Source organism: Malania oleifera, chromosome 4 (genome assembly GCF_029873635.1).
Source record: "Malania oleifera isolate guangnan ecotype guangnan chromosome 4, ASM2987363v1, whole genome shotgun sequence".
Classification (NCBI taxonomy): domain Eukaryota; kingdom Viridiplantae; phylum Streptophyta; class Magnoliopsida; order Santalales; family Ximeniaceae; genus Malania; species Malania oleifera.
Genome location: NC_080420.1, coordinates 79,829,139 through 79,845,572, shown reverse-complemented (window position 1 = coordinate 79,845,572; position 16,434 = coordinate 79,829,139). Strand labels below are relative to the sequence as shown.

The 16,434-nt window shown below is 36.0% G+C and overlaps 1 protein-coding gene across 2 annotated transcripts in view; it reads left to right on the top strand.

Moving 5' to 3' along the window:
- The window catches only part of LOC131152729 (uncharacterized), a 136,212-nt gene that overhangs the window by 117,391 nt on the left and 2,387 nt on the right, over window positions 1–16,434 (top strand). For both annotated transcript variants that reach the window (XM_058104568.1, XM_058104569.1), the window contains exons 8-11: window positions 4,648–7,687; window positions 7,797–7,929; window positions 14,784–15,307; window positions 15,466–16,380. In XM_058104568.1, the coding sequence (XP_057960551.1) occupies window positions 4,648–7,687; window positions 7,797–7,929; window positions 14,784–15,307; window positions 15,466–16,380 (4,612 nt within the window). The remainder of the gene's footprint in view (window positions 1–4,647; window positions 7,688–7,796; window positions 7,930–14,783; window positions 15,308–15,465; window positions 16,381–16,434) is intronic.

Below are 16,434 nucleotides of genomic sequence, written 5' to 3'. Positions count from 1 at the left end.
AGATTTTAGGTAAAATGGTATTTAACATCATTGATACAGGTCAACCTTTCACCATTCCTCTATTTTTTTTTCTCTTTTTAGGATTTCAGAGGGGCAGCTCAAAAGCTTGAGAGGGTCATGAGGAATTTTCTTTCTTTTTGTGCAGGGGAGAGGAGAGATGATTTGGTTAAGTGGGAGGAGGTGTGTAGGTCAGGGGAAGGAGGGTTGGGTCTTGGTTATTTGATGTTTAAAACACGGCCCTTTTGGCTAAATGATCATGGTGGTTTCCCATGGAGTAGAATTCCCTTCAGATCAAAGTTATAAAAATTAAATATGGCTTACATAATGATGCGTGGGATGATAATTTGGACTTAAAAAGTTCTTCAGAGGGCACTTGGAGGTCCATTCCTCAGTTTTATCCTTCTTTCTTCCTTGAACTGTGTTTCAATAGGGTAGACATAATCATATTAGGTTTTGGGAAGATGTATGGGCGGGGGAGGGGGAGATTGCATTATCCTGTTCCTTTGCTCGTTTCTATCGTCTTTCTTATCTGAATGATGTAATTTCTTCTTTTCTTATTCTTGAGGGATTCCTTTTCTTGGGACTTCCATTTTAGAAGGTATTTAAATGATAAAGAGGTGAAGCAGCTGTCTTCTTTGCTCAGTACTAGAGGGTGACGAATTTGGCTTCTCTCTGGACTTATACAGCTGGCTTCAAGATGCCTGCTGAGACTGGTGGCTTTATTAAATTGATGTTGTTTTTTCTTTTCTATGTTTTCATGAGTAAAATTTCTTGTTCTCCTTTATTATATATGCTTCTCCTTTCTATTTCAATAATGCTTTTATTTCTATTAAACAAATATATTTTGATTTAGTAGAAGTAAGTGCAGTGATTCATGATTGTAACATTGGCTGCTGTATGCCCTTGTCACTTCGCCTCTCAAGTTGTGCAGAGAAACAGTAGTTGTCTAGAGAAATCAGTTTGGTTAAGCAGACACAAAGTTTGATATTACTGTTTAGTTTTTAAAAGGATTTTGTATGGTCATCTCAAACTTTTTCTGGAGCAATATGTATCATCAAGAGAGATGAGGGCCATAATAGAAACATATATCACTTCATTGTTCATTCAAATTCCTCCGGGGCAGAACTGCAGAAGTATTGGAAATAAGTATTGCTAACATCATTGATACTGTATAAAAAGTAGGGTTGTTCTGCTTTAAGAATGCCAAACTGCTCTCTTCTGCCTTCCTCTATTTATAGGCTACAATATTATATTATGAAAAATTAAATTTTGAATGTGTCTCCCTACCCATCACTTTCATCACCCCTTTAGTTGTAAAATAAAACTTGTCCAAAGAAGTGAAATTTCATGTAGCAGTTGTCCATTTTCAATCATAGAAGATGAGGTAACGCTCTTCCAAAATTGCTAATGAAAGGATCACTCTATTTGATATTGAAATGAGTGCATTACAAGTTTATTATAGCCTACTGTCAGGGTGGAATTAACACATTTGCTACTTTGGGGTTTTATTTTTTTTTCTTTTTTTCTTTAAAAAAAAAAAAACCAGGACTATAATTATGGCAGGCCTGCAATGCTTGTGAGTGTGCTCAAAGTGTGGACTTGGCAAATAATATTGGGTTTTTGGGGCATAATGTGTAATATATATGCATTTGGCCTATCTATTTCCTGTCTAATCGGTAGTTGTATCTCCCTTCACATTATCTTGAAATAACTAATAGTATAATTAACCAGTTATGCAATTTCAAGATACACATGTTACAGTCCATGACTTTATTGTCTGTCCATGTTTGTTTTGCTCCTTTATAGTTACAACAGAAACCTTAAAAATATCTTTCAGCCTTTCCTCAACAACACAAAATTTAAAAGGAAAAAAGGAAAAAGGAAAAGGCAGAAAGAAAAGCTTGATATATCTCTAAATTATTTCACAAATTTAGTAGTGTTTGTGCACAACAAACTGCGTTCAAAGGTGACTTCTAAAGCATACCTGATAAATTCTCAGTCAATCAAACATAATATTACACCTGGTCTATGCAGAAGTGAGGATGCAAGTTCAAACACTACTCTTAAAATTTACTTGAGAAACGATCAGTAACAACAATATAATTTCATCTGGCTCTGTATATACATTACTGGTACATGAAGTTGAGAAACAATACATTTATTATATAATAAACCCATGAAAATCTGTTGAAGCTTGATATACATTGTTGATTCACAGCCTAATGGCTTGTATTTTAGGTAAAGTAGTATCCTAACATGGTGTAAGAGCTACGGTTGCCATGAGCTCCTGGGTTTTAGTCTTGTTGCCTGTTTAATGTGTGATGGTTAAAAATTATCTTATTTCCTACAATGGGTGTTATTTATCATTTATTTCTCTCTTCATGCAATTGGATTTCACATGCATGTGGGCGAGTGTTAACCATGGTTTTACAAACTGGTCCGGCAACCAACTCAGTAAAGCCACTGAATCGGTCAGACCAGTTGAAATGGTGGGTTAACCTAGTGGTGCAACAAGTGATGTCATCATGGTACCATAAATATAGTTCTATATATTTATTGTAATTATATATACTTATATAATATTATTACTATATGTGTAGAAATACAATTAATGATAAAATATTTTCCATTCTTAATTTTTTTTTTAAACGAATTAGATTTTTTAATTATAATGCAAATCAAATTTTTTATTTTGGAAATATCAAGCTAGATAAAGAAGCTATTAAATGAAAATGTATTGGGGTTTGAAAAAATTTAATTGGATAATTAATAGTTCAATAATCGGACAAAGATTAGGGAAGACTTATTGGGCGTTTGGCCCCCCTTTTTTGGCCCCAGCTTCTCCTTTTTAAAAGTAAAAGCTGGGTCTAGCGTGTTTGGTAATCAGCTTTTCCAGCTTTTAAAAGACAGCTTTTAGCTTTTTCGGGTAGCTTTTAAAATTTACAAATTTGAAGTTTTTAAAAGCTAAAAGCTAGCTTTTTTCCAACAAAATATTCTATTTCCTTGTTGTCCTCTATTTTTTCACATATTACAAAACTATCAAAGCAGTAATTATATTTCCTAAAGGTGCATATCAATTTTAGTCATTTTAAATACTTTTAGACACTTTAAAACATTTTTACTAAAAGCTTATGAGTTAACTTTTTTGTTCTAATAGCTCCCTTTTCAGAGGGGGACAAAATATTTTTAAAATAATATCAATAAGCTCCTTCTCATCAGCTCCTTTTAAAAGGTCCTTATAAGGGAAGGGGAGGGGGGAGGGGGGAGGGGGGGGGGGTGGTAGGGAACTGGGGATTTAGGCTGAGTTTCTGGTATGTGATATTAAAGGAGGCTGCCTCTGCTTGAGGTGGTAGCTCAGCTGTGTAGGAGGAGGAGAAGTTGCTGGAGGCCGCTGCAGTCGCCAGAGGGAGCTGCTGCTGTTGCTGGAAGAAGCTACTGCTGCTTCGGGTGCCAGAGGAGGAGGCAGCATCCTTCTCTGTTACTTTTTTTTTTTAGTTTTTTGTTCCTGTTTTTAACCATTCACTCCATCTCCAGCTCATTGGTATCACCCGGACTGGACAGGTGGCCAGTTCCGGCTGAACCTGGTCAGACTGGCTGGTCCGATCCAGGTTTTAAAATCATGGTGTTAACTGTTAAGCTTGATATACATTGTTGGCCCACAACTTAATAGCTTTGCTTTAGTTAAAGTGGTAATCTAACATAAACTTTCAATTTAAATGGATAACGTGTTTGTATTTGGAGTATTCTCACATTCTTTTGCTTGCGTGGGACTTTATGTCCTGCATAGTGCAGCACTATGTGTCAAATTAATGTCTAATTTGATGCTCTATTGGGTTGGTGAATGGCAGGAATGCAGCATGGTTCAGTTAACCAAACCATGCCCTTTGACCATTAATCTAACTGAAATTTCAGTTCACCAAAAAAGCGAACTGAGACTGAACCTTTTCAAAAGATTAACTAAAGTTCAGTTAACTGGTCTTTCGGCCAATATCAAACAGTTAACCAAACTGAAATGGTTAAAATTATCAAAAATTAGCCACACTGAAATGATTAACTTAAAAATTATAGATTTCATGCCAAAAAGATGTAAAATTTTATGATCCAAAAATTAATCTCATTTTGTCAATTTTGATGAGAATTAATCCCTCCATATATGAAAGATTAATAAATAACAGAATACTTAATATTAAAATAATCCCTCATTCATGTCTCTTCATTTATATTTTTTATGCACTTATAATATATGTTTTGATTTGATTAACTATACTTATTGAATGGGCCCAACTGAAATCAAAACACTAACTAAAAAAATTGAAAACTACAAACTGAAACCGAAGCAAAGAAATGGTTAAGTGATTTTTTGGTTTGGTTCGGCTCAGTTTTTTGAGTTTTCTTCCCCACTGTAGTTACAATCAAAGAAAATGTTTTATATTCTGGGTGAGCTTTAGGGTGTGGCCTGAAGATGGTGTTTAATGCTTTACAAACAAAATTATTTTGTGCATAAAAAATTTCTGCCCCAAAAAATGTCTGAATTGGATTCTCTGTTTTTTTTTTTTTTTTTTTCAATTAATGCCTCAACTAATTATTATAGTACTTCGGTAATAGTCTGATGGCATGCCATTGCTCCCTGGTCATATTCCTTTCCAGGCGATATCTAGCATACAACTTGACACCTGTTGCTGGAGTTGCAGCACATATATCCCGTAATGGCGATCCAATTGGTGCTCACTTATCTAGCTCCATCATGTCTCCCCTGCCATTATCCAGCAAGGTAAACATACCTGTCACTGTTCTTGGATGTTTCCTCGTGCGTCACAATGTTGGTCGTTACCTCTTTAAATACCAAGACAAGAAAGCTTTGGTCGCGGGTCAGTCTGATACTGAAAAACTAATTGAAGCTTGGAACCAAGAATTGATGTCTTGTGTTTGTGATTCCTATGTTGAAATGGTTTTGGAAATCCATAAGTTGAGAAGACAATCTTTTACTTCTCGTGCTGAGTCGATGGCAAATCATGCAGTTAGGCTAGATTTAAAGGCTCCTAGTAATCAAACTTATTCTTTCTGGCCAAGATCTGTTGAGCATGATGTAATTAATGAACACAACACTGCTGGTAACTTCATATCAACAAAAATGTTCAAAGCTGACTGGGAATGCATAATTGAACAAGTAATAAGACCTTTGTATGCTCGACTTGTTGACCTTCCAGTATGGCAGCTGTACTCTGGAAATTTCGTCAAGGCTGACGAAGGTATGTTTCTTTCAAAACCTGGGAATCAGTCAGGTGGTAATTTACTACCAGCCACAGTTTGTGACTTTGTTAAAGAACATTATCCTGTGTTTTTGGTACCATGGGAATTGGTGACTGAGATCCAGGTGCTCGGGGTAACAGTTCGAGAAATTAAACCTAAGATGGTCCGTGATCTTTTAAAGGCTTTTTCGGCTTGCATTGTTCTTCAATCAGTTGATACTTATGTGGATGTTCTTGAGTACTGCTTGTCTGATATTCAGTTTCAGGAGTTGTTGAATCTGAAAGAAGATACATCAATTCAGCTCATTAGTCCTGATTCTATTTCCAGTTCAAGAATAGCAGAGGGCAGCAGTTCTGCTTCTGTATCAATCCCAAGTGGACAGAGGTTTCATGGGATGTCCACCAGGAGTCCAGCCAGTTCAGGAGGAGACTCACTTGAAATGATGACAAGTTTGGGGAAGGCTCTATTTGATTTCGGACGTGGAGTTGTCGAAGATATTGGAAGGGCAGGAGGCCCTATCATTCATAGGAACAGCATGACAGGTATTAGTGGTAACAGTGGCAGTGGAACTGCAGACCGGAAGCTTCTACCAATTGCTTCTGAGCTCAAAGGCTTACCATGTCCAACTGCAACAATGCACCTTGCAAGGTTGGGGGTTGCCAAACTCTGGGTTGGAAATGAAGAGCAGCAAGCACTAATGACTCCTTTGGCAGCAAATTTCATCCATCCAAAAGTTTTGGACAGATCAATCTTGGCTGATATTTTATCCAACTGTACTCTTCAAACTTTATTGAAACTGCAGAGTTTCTCTCTTCGCTTGCTGGCTAACCATATGAGTTCAATTTTTCATCCGAATTGGGTGAATCATGTCATGGACTCAAATGTGGTTCCCTGGTTTTCATGGGAAAACACTACAGTTTCTGGTGGGCAGTTGGGGCCTTCTCCTGAATGGATAAAGCTCTTCTGGAAAATTTTTACTGGATCGACAGAAGACCTCTCACTATTTTCAGATTGGCCTCTCATTCCTGCTTTTCTTGGCAGGCCACTCTTGTGTCGTGTAAGGGAGTGTCATTTGGTCTTCATTCCACCCCCCGTTGTGGATACATCCTTAGCAAATGGTGTCTTGGAAAGTCATGCTTCTGAATCTGAATCTGAACCTGAATCTGAATCAGCCCAACCCTATGTTTCAGCCTTTAAACAAGCAGAATGTAGTTATCCTTGGTTGTTCTCATTGTTGAACCAGTGCAACATACCCATATGTGATACTGCCTTCATGGATTATGCTGCTCCATGTACTTGTTTCCCTGCACCTAGCCAATCATTAGGGCAAGTTATTGCTTCTAAGATTGTTGCAGCTAAACGTGCTGGCTATTTTCCTGAACTTACTTCTTTTTCCGCTTTGGATTGTGATGAAATTTTTGCCCTATTTGTCTCCGATTTTTCTGCTAATGGGTCTAAATATGGAAGGGAAGAAATTGAAGTGTTACGTTTTCTACCTATTTACAAAACAGTTGTAGGGTCATATACACAACTGCAAAGGCAAGATGTATGTATGATTTCATCAAACTCATTCCTCAAGCCATATGACGAGTGTTGTCTTTCTTATTCCATTGATTCAGTTGAGAGCTTGCTACTTAGAGCCCTTGGGGTCCCTGAGTTGCATGATCAACAGATTTTGGTAAGGTTTGGATTGCCTGGATTTGAAGGCAAGCCTCTGTCTGAGCAGGAGGATATCTTAATATATCTTTATATGAATTGGCAAGACCTACAAGTAGATTCCACTGTTGTTGAAACTCTGAAGGAGACTAGATTTGTCAGGAATGCTGATGAATTTTGCACAGATCTATCTAAGCCCAGGGACCTATTTGATCCTAGTGATATATTACTATCTTCTGTATTCATGGGTGAGAGAAAGAAATTTCCTGGAGAAAGGTTTAGTAGAGATGGGTGGCTAAGCATTTTAAGGAAAACAGGCCTTCGAACTGTGACAGATGCAGATGTAATTCTTGAATGTGCCAGAAGAGTAGAGTTTCTTAGTGGTGAATGCATGAAATCCCTAGGGGACCTTGATGATTTTGCAGAAGACTTGTCCAACTCTCAGAATGAAGTCTCCTTGGAAGTATGGTCATTAGCTGGTTCAGTTGTTGAATCCATATTTTCAAACTTTGCTGTTCTCTACAGCAACAACTTCTGTGGCCTCCTTAGCAAGATTGTATGTGTACCTGCTGAAAAAGGTTTCCCTAGTGTTGGGGGCAAGAAAGGTGGGAAGAAGGTGCTCTCTTCATACAGTGATGCTGTTTTATTGAAGGATTGGCCACTTGCTTGGAGTAGCGCTCCCATTCTTTCCAGACGGAATGTTGTGCCACCTGAGTATTCATGGGGGTCTCTCCATCTTAGAAGCCCTCCTGCTTTTTCTACAGTGTTAAAGCATCTGCAGGTAAAATAGCTTGTGTCTCATCTATTAGTGTTATTTTATGTAAATAAATTGTGTTGTCCAAGAGTCTTGCTGTACAGCATGACATATAACTAAGAAAAATGTCGCCTAGGTTATTGGAAAAAACGGTGGTGAAGACACACTTACCCATTGGCCAACTGCACCTGGCATCATGACTATTGATCAGGCTTCTTGTGAGGTCTTGAAGTACCTAGACAAGGTTTGGGATTCCCTTTCGTCGTCAGGTACCTAGTTTATTCTTGTTATTTGGCATTGTTGCTGATTTGGTAGTCATTGCTAAGAGCAGAGTTGCCAAATTTTATTGTTCCAATCACTCAATGAAAAATCACTATTGTTCCAAAGTAAATGAATATCAATTGCATAATATCTGGTAATGGTAATACGTGTTGGATTACTTTAGAGGTACTATCATGGGCATCATGAGCTCATTATAATTCAAAATTTATGTTCTTTTATATGCTCTCTTTTCCCAGTAGCATGCAGCAGCTCAGCTGCATTCTTCATTTTCTTTTTTATAAAAAAAGAAATTTATTAGGAATAAGAATTACAAAACATGAAGATTAAGTTTTCATCCAACAAAACAAAGAGAATGACAACACAAAACAGTGCTAGTGAAGTAAAGCAACCCAATCTTACTATAAGTTTGTTGGTGAAACACCTCTAAAGTACAATCAAGGTCTTAAATTTCGATTTCGACTCAAATTTCGAAGCTCCAAAAGTACAAAAATTTCGATGGAATTTTCGATTTCGATTTGAAAAAATAACGGAAACTAGTAGTAAAGCATGGAATTCTTTGTGAAACTTTAGAAATGGTTAACAAACATAAAAATATAAGTTTTAAGACTAATATATTACAAATTAAATACATCTATGTTTTGTATGAGGTGGAAAAGTTGTAAAATAGCATGTGTATCAAACATGTTTGTAAGATAATGTACATTAAACATATTTAGTTAATGCAAATGAAATTAATAAATCATTTAAATATTATTTATTATACAAATATTGATAATTTAGACATGAATGATTAAATAAAATATTACTATAAGTTTATCTTTTCATATAATTTCAAAAGCACTTGTGATAACCTTTTGTTTCAATAAAATAAATTAAAAGAGAAATTTCGCTTCACTTTCGAGGTTTTGATAAATTTCGACAAATTTCAATAAAATTTCGAGGTTTCGATAAATTTTGGATGATTCGTTGAGATTTCGACGGAAATTATGCAGGACGGAAATCGACTGCCATTTCGATTTCGAAGGTGACAGAAATTGGAAATTTTGACAAAAATTTCGACAGTTTCGTGGAAATTTAAGACCATGGTCATGTCCACTGAAGAATCAAAAAATAGTGCACTAGTAATATGCAAATCATTTATGTAGTCATGATACTCAATTACACAAGAATTTGCATTGGCACTTTCACTATTTGATTGTTTATCCTCAACAATTTGAGTTTTCTCTTCAACATGTAGTGAGGATCTAGGAATACTACATGACCATGGAGAAATTGATCTAGAATGATGAAATTCTTCAAGATAGGAAGTGGTGTTATAGGTTGGTGGCTGGAGAAATCTCTTAGATTCCAAAACAATGTGGTGAGCCTCAAAGAGAGTAGTTGGATAGTTTTGAATTCGCATAATCATAAACCTTTTGATTTCATCCCTCAACCTTTTCTTAAACAAAGTTACCATTCTAGGTTCCTTACTAAGAGCACACTGATAAATTAGGTCTCTAAATTTAAGGTAATAGTCGGTGACACTAGAAGAAAGTTGTCTGAGACTACATAGTTGGTCTAGTAATTGTTGAGAATTGCCAACTGTGTAGGAACCACATATATGGAATTTACTCTCTTTTTTATTTTTTATTTTTCAACCAGAGAGTAATTATGGACCGATGCAAACTTGAACAAGTGCCAAATAGATAAGCAACATCAAATCAATTTCTATGGAGTCCAAGTAATGTAAGTCCATATAATTTTACCAAAATCTCCTTGCTCTGACAAAGCTTCGAGATTTCAAATATTTCACTTCAACTTCTCACAGTTGCTTCAAGAACTATGATAGCACACTGATTTTACCCTCCAAAAATTTGTACCAAGCAATCCAAGATTAATTTCTTCAAATCAACATCAAAATCTCACGGAGGAAAACAAATTTGTCGCAGTAAAATCTCAATACACAGCAACTAGGCCTCAATTTGGATGCTGGCAGACCTTCAAAACTCAGAAATTTGCTCAGCAGCCCAAGAGTAGGCTTTGTTCCACCTTAGGAATACAAACCAAGCTTGATACTTCAATATTCACTCAGTAAGCTTCAAAATATCAGGTAAAATCCAAATTCTCGAAGCTGGAAACAATTTCTGGAAAATCTGAGCAAAACAGAAGTTCGACAAGTTCCCCATGCCCATCGCTGGCGCGTGAGCCGCCTTCAAGGCTCCTCTGGTGATGAGCTTCTGGGTGGAACCAGATCAGAGGGTGGGGATTCCAGTGAGGGTGGCTGTGCGGGAAGAAAATTTCAGTAAATGGGGGATATAGAGGGAAGTCTGCTGGAAAGTTTTCAGGTGCCGTGTAGGGGCTACTCAATTTATCTTTCAATGTTATACCACACATCCATCTAAGCATTCTCATCTCGGCAACTTTTACTTTTTAGATATTCTGTTTCTTCGTTGCCCAACATTCTGATCCATATAGCAAAGCTAGTCTTATAGTTGTCCTATAAAATTTCCCTTTTAATTTTAAGGGTATTCTACGATCACAAAGCGCACTGGAAGCACTTCTCCATTTTACCCAACCTGCTTTAACTCTATGCATTACATCGTCTTCAATTTCTCCTTGAGCTTGCATAATAGATCCAAGGTATTGAAATCTAAAAGTGCTATTTATTCCTTCATCATCAAGTTTAACTTTGTCTCCAATATTCCTCCTACCATTACTAAAATTACATTTCATATATTCTGTCTTATTTCTACTTATCCTAAAGTCTCTAGATTTCAAAGCTTCTCTCCATAATTCTAACTCGACCTTTACTCCATCTTTAGTTTCATCAATTAATGCAATATCATCTACAAACAACATACACTATGGTACCTCCTTTTGAATACTCTTAGTCAGTTGATCCATCACTAAAACAAAAAAGATAAGGGCTCAAAGCAGATCCTTGATGTACACCTATGGTGATTGGAAATTCTCTAGTTTCTCCATCTATAGTTCATACACTAGTCATTACTTCATTGTACATATCCTTAATGACATTAGTATATCTACTACATACACCTTTTTTTTTCTAAAACCCACCATAGAACTTCCCTAGGCATCCTTTCATATGCTTTCTCTAGGTTAATAAATACCATATGCAAGTCCCTCTTCTTTTCCTTAAACTTTTCCATTAGTCTTCTTAAAAGATATATAGCTTCTGTGGTAGATCTCCTCGACATAAAACTAAATTGATTTTCCAAGACCTTCGTTTCTAACCTTAATCTTTGTTCAACTACCATTTCTCATAATTTCATCGTATGACTCATAAGTTTACTTCCACGATAGTTATTACAATTTTGAATATCTCCTTTATTTTTTTATATATAGGTATTAAATTGCTTTCCCTCCATTCATCTGGCATTTTCTTAGTTTTTTATAATCATATTAAATAAATTAGTTAACCATATAAGTCCGTTATCATCTAAGTATTTCCAAACTTCAATTGGGATGTTATCCGATCCTATAACTTTCCCATTTTTTATCTTTTTAGTGTAAACTTAACTTCATTAACTCTAATTTTGCAAATAAATCTCATATTTTTAGTCTTTTTCTCATTTGACAATGCTAAGTTTAAGCTTTCTATTTGGTTTTCATTAAACAACTTACTAAAGTAACTTTGTCATCTTTCTTTAATGTCTTCCTCCTTAACCAAGATAATATTATCCTCACTTTTTATACATTTTACATTTCCTAAGTCCTGACTCTTCCTTTCTCTACCTTAAGCAAGTTTAAATATAACTCTTTCCCCTTCTTTTGTATCTAATCTATCATACAAACTATTAACTGATCTGTATTTAGCTCACTCATGGCTTTTTTTAGATCTTTTCTCGCCTCTTTATACTTTTCAAAGTTCTCCTTGTTTCTACATTTTTGCACGTTTTATACCAAATTCTTTTTGTTTTTATGGCTTTTTGTACATCTTTATCCCACCAGCAACTTGCTTTGCTATTCGAGAATCTTCCCCTTGACTCTCCTAAAATCTCTTTTGTTATCTTTTTAATAGAGCTAACTAATCTACTTCAAAGAGTATTTGTATCTATCTCATCCTCTATAGTCCAATCCCCATCTTTGATCATTTTATCTGTAAATTTTATTATATTTTCTCCTTTTAGGTTCCACCACCTAGTTCTCTTACACTGGTTTATTTTATCATTTTTCTTCCATTTTCTAATACATATATCTAACACTAAGACTCTATGTTGTGTGGTTAGCCTTTCATCTGGGATAACTTTACAATCCTTGCATGAGAAACGATCTACCCTCCTAGTTAAAAAATTTCTATTTGACTTCTATTTTGTCCACTTTTAAAGGTTATTAAGTGTACTTCTCTCTTCTTAAAGGAAGTATTCATTATACTAAAATCATATGACATAGCATAGTCTAAGATCATCTCCCTAGGCTCATTTTTGTCTCCATATTCATATCCTCTATGTAGCCTCTCATAATTTTTATTATCCCTTCCAACGTTTCCATTCAGATCTCCTCCTATAAAATATTTTCTCAGTACCTAGTATGTCTTGTATAATACTATCTATATCTTCTCAAAATTGTTTCTTAAGATTTTCTTCTAAGCCAACTTGAGGAGCATAAGTACTAATGATACTTATTATCACTTGTCCCAATACCATCTTGATTTTTATAATTTTATCCCCTATTCTATTTACATCAACAACGCTATCTTTTAAATTTTTGTCTATAATAATTCCTACTTCATTCTTATGTTTTTTTTTTCACAGTGTACCAAAGTTTAAATTTTGATTTATCAATTTCTCTAACTTTCTCCCCCACCCACTTAGTTTCTTGAAGGCAAATTATATTAATTCTTCTTCTAATCACTGTGGCCATAATTTCCATGCTTTTACCCATAAGTGTCCCTATAGTCCAAGTTGCTAATCTAATCCTAGTTTCCTAGACTAACTTCTTTACCTGCCCACGTCTAGAATGATGCACAAACTCTCGCATATTTGACACCACACCCACGCGTTGAAAGGGCACATCGCTTTGGGGTGACTACCTAGCCCATCCTGGTACAAGTGCAACACATCGCTCATGGGGGACGCCCCATCAAATGTTCGATAAGGATTCATATCATAGTGATCTGACAAATTTTACGCTGACTGTCAGCCACCTAACTCAACCCTCCTCCTTTACCCGGGCTTGGGAACGACTGTGTGTGAAAAAATGAGGACATTAAGTGCATCATTGGCGGAGTTAAATTACAAAATAAGCCTCGAGTACTTAAATACACAAAATAAACCTAGAATTGACTAAACTTCTAAAATAAAAAGACTTTCCCAAAGTAAAATATAAAGATCTAGATGCAATATGAACATTTAAAATCCTCCATTGGTGTTTCTCTATCAAAAAGTAAAATATATATATATATTCCGTAGCAGTGCTGTAGAATTTACATGATGGCTGTAGCTGCCTTTACGTAACGGTCATTGTCCATATCGGCCATTATGGGAGTGATTTTTCGTCACACCATTTTCGTGGTGTGTAATGGTATTGGGAACCCAAGAAAACATTACATAATGGCATTACATAACGGTCGTGGTCGTTATTCAAAACCATAATCACCTAATCACCTTTAACATTAATTGTTTGGACAACTGTAGCCTCATATTTTCTATGCCAAAAGGAAAATTAAATTACACATCAATCTGGAGCATGGTATGTGTGTTTCTGTAAGTGCTAGATTTCCACTTGACCTACAGCTTAGGCTAAGTTGTGGGCCAAGGGGTGAACAATATATATCAAACCAACACTCCTTTACGCTTACAGTCTGGTTGCACATGGGAAGAGAAACAAGCTGTGAATAACACCCATTACAGGAAATATGATGATATTTAATAGCATACAATAAATGCAGGCAGCAAAACTGGAACCTAGGACCCCTTTGTAGCCACAACTTTGATACCATGTTAGAGTTAGATTGACACTTTACCAATTAAAGCTTAAACTGTTAGGTTGTGGAATGTGGACTAACAATGTATGTCAATCTAGCCCAAATGCAGATGAAGAGGCAAACAAACAATGAATGGCACTCACCATGGGGACGAAGATAGTTTTTAACAAATTGGCGAGGCAAGCAACAGTAACAGAGCCCAGAACCTCTTGGCAAGCATGGCTTTGATGCCATGTTAGATTACCACTTCAGCTAAAAGCTTAAGTAATTGGTTTGTGGGCCAACAATTTATATCAATCCTTAGGATGAAGATTTAAATAAATAAAAAATATATGTATTTTTGTTATTCTTATGTGTGCTTCAAATCAGTCTTATTATTTGGTTTATATCTGTCCATTTACATAGATCTGATATATTTTATAACCATGCCCTTCACAATTTTTTGAAATATAGAGCCATTTTGCCTCCTGAATTGGAGAATCCTATTTTTCTTGAACCTGAAATTATGGCCCTCTGCTATCCTCAAATATTTCATCACTGTTTCAATTATTGAATTTCCATGAATCCTTGCTACTTGAGGTGAAATATATTTTGGGGTCAATATTAAATATCCAATAGTCTAAACACTCACAATGTAAAGCCCCGATAAAAAATTTGAGGAACATCAATAGACGTTTGTGTATTTTTCCCTTAAATATGATGGTGTTTTACTCTCTTGTTCTGGATAATATTGCACTGCAAATTAGTTGATTATGCAAGAATGGAAGAGCTGTCATTTGACTGTTCAATATTGAGATTTCATGAGCCAAGAAATAGCTTAACAATGCTGCAAGTCTTATGACCAAATTGATAAATGTTCTTTCTATTTTTTGAAGTATTTTTTTGCATTTTTTTTTTTTTTCTGATTTCTTATAGATATTTCTGAGTTGCGGAGAGTGGCATTCATGCCTGCAGCAAATGGTACTCGCTTGGTAGCTGTAGACTCTCTTTTTGTGCGCCTGGCTGTAAATCTATCGCCATTTGCATTTGAACTTCCTTCTCTATATCTCCCATTTGTAAAGATCCTCAAAGAATTGGGACTGCAGGACATGCTTTCGATTGGTTCTGCAAAGAAACTTCTTTTAAATCTCCAGAAATCATGTGGGTATCAGCGTTTAAATCCAAATGAACTTCGTGCTGTGATGGAAATTTTGAATTTTGTTTGCGATGGAACTGTTATGACAAACACTTCAGATGGTTTAGATTGGTTTTCAGAAGCCATAGTCCCTGATGATGGCTGTCGACTTGTTCATGCAAAATTATGTGTGTACATTGACTCTTATGGCTCTAGATATGTTAAAAGTATTGATACTTCAAGGCTGAGATTTGTTCACCCAGATATTCCTGAGAGAATATGTGCATCATTGGGCATTAAAAAGCTGTCAGATGTAGTCATTGAGGTAGGAAAAACTGTTGAAATTTTTTTCTTTACATTTTTCTTATTATTTAATAAAAAAATTGGTTCCTTGTTTATGTATATCAAACAAAGACCTTTCCTTTCCTTTCCACATCTTCTAATTTCTGTGCCATTTATTTGGTCTATTTCTTCTATATGCAGGAACTAGATCATCATGAGCATCTTCAGACACTAGAATGTATTGGATCAGTATCACTAGAATCCATTAGACAGAAGCTATTTAGCAGATCACTTCAGTCTGCAGTATGCATTGCTATCAATAGCATAGCTAGTTACATTCCTTCATTTGAGACCCTTGCTTTGGAAAACGTGCAATATTCACTAGAATCTGTTGCAGAGAAGTTGCAGTTTGTTCAACGTCTCCATACTCATTTTTTACTTCTTCCAAAGTCTATAGACATTACCCACATAGCTGAGGAATCCATTATTCCAGGGTGGGAAGGTGGATTCCGACATCGGACTCTTTACTTCATTAACCATTCAAAGACCTGTATCCTAGTTGCTGAGCCACCAACATGTATTTCTGTTCTGGATGTTATTGCGATTGTTGTAAGCCAGATGTTGGGATGCCCTATAGCACTATCTATTGGATCTTTATTTTTGTGTCCTGAAGACTCTGAGACAGCTGTTGCCGATATTTTGAGACTTTGTTTAGAAAAAAGGAACTCTGAGCCCACACGGGGAAGCAGTATCTTTATAGGCAAGGATATATTGCCCCAAGATGCTCTTCAAGTGCAATTTCACCCGCTCAGACCTTTTTATACTGGAGAAATAGTGGCCTGGCGGTCCCAAAATGGAGAAAAATTGAAGTATGGTCGGGTTCCAGAGGATGTGAGACCATCAGCAGGCCAAGCACTCTATAGATTCAAAGTGGAAATTGGACAAGGGGTGACTGAAAATCTTCTTTCTTCACAAGTTCTTTCATTCAGAAGTGTGCCAATGGGCAATGGAGATTCTTCATCAACCAGTCTTGAGGATTGTTCCACACTAACTGGAAACAGGATATATGCCGGAGTGCCAGTGAGTTCTGGAAAAAGCAAAACAGAATCTTCTCAGGTTTGGGATTTCTGATCTGTTAAGACTCTGTTCATATGTAAATATGTTATTACA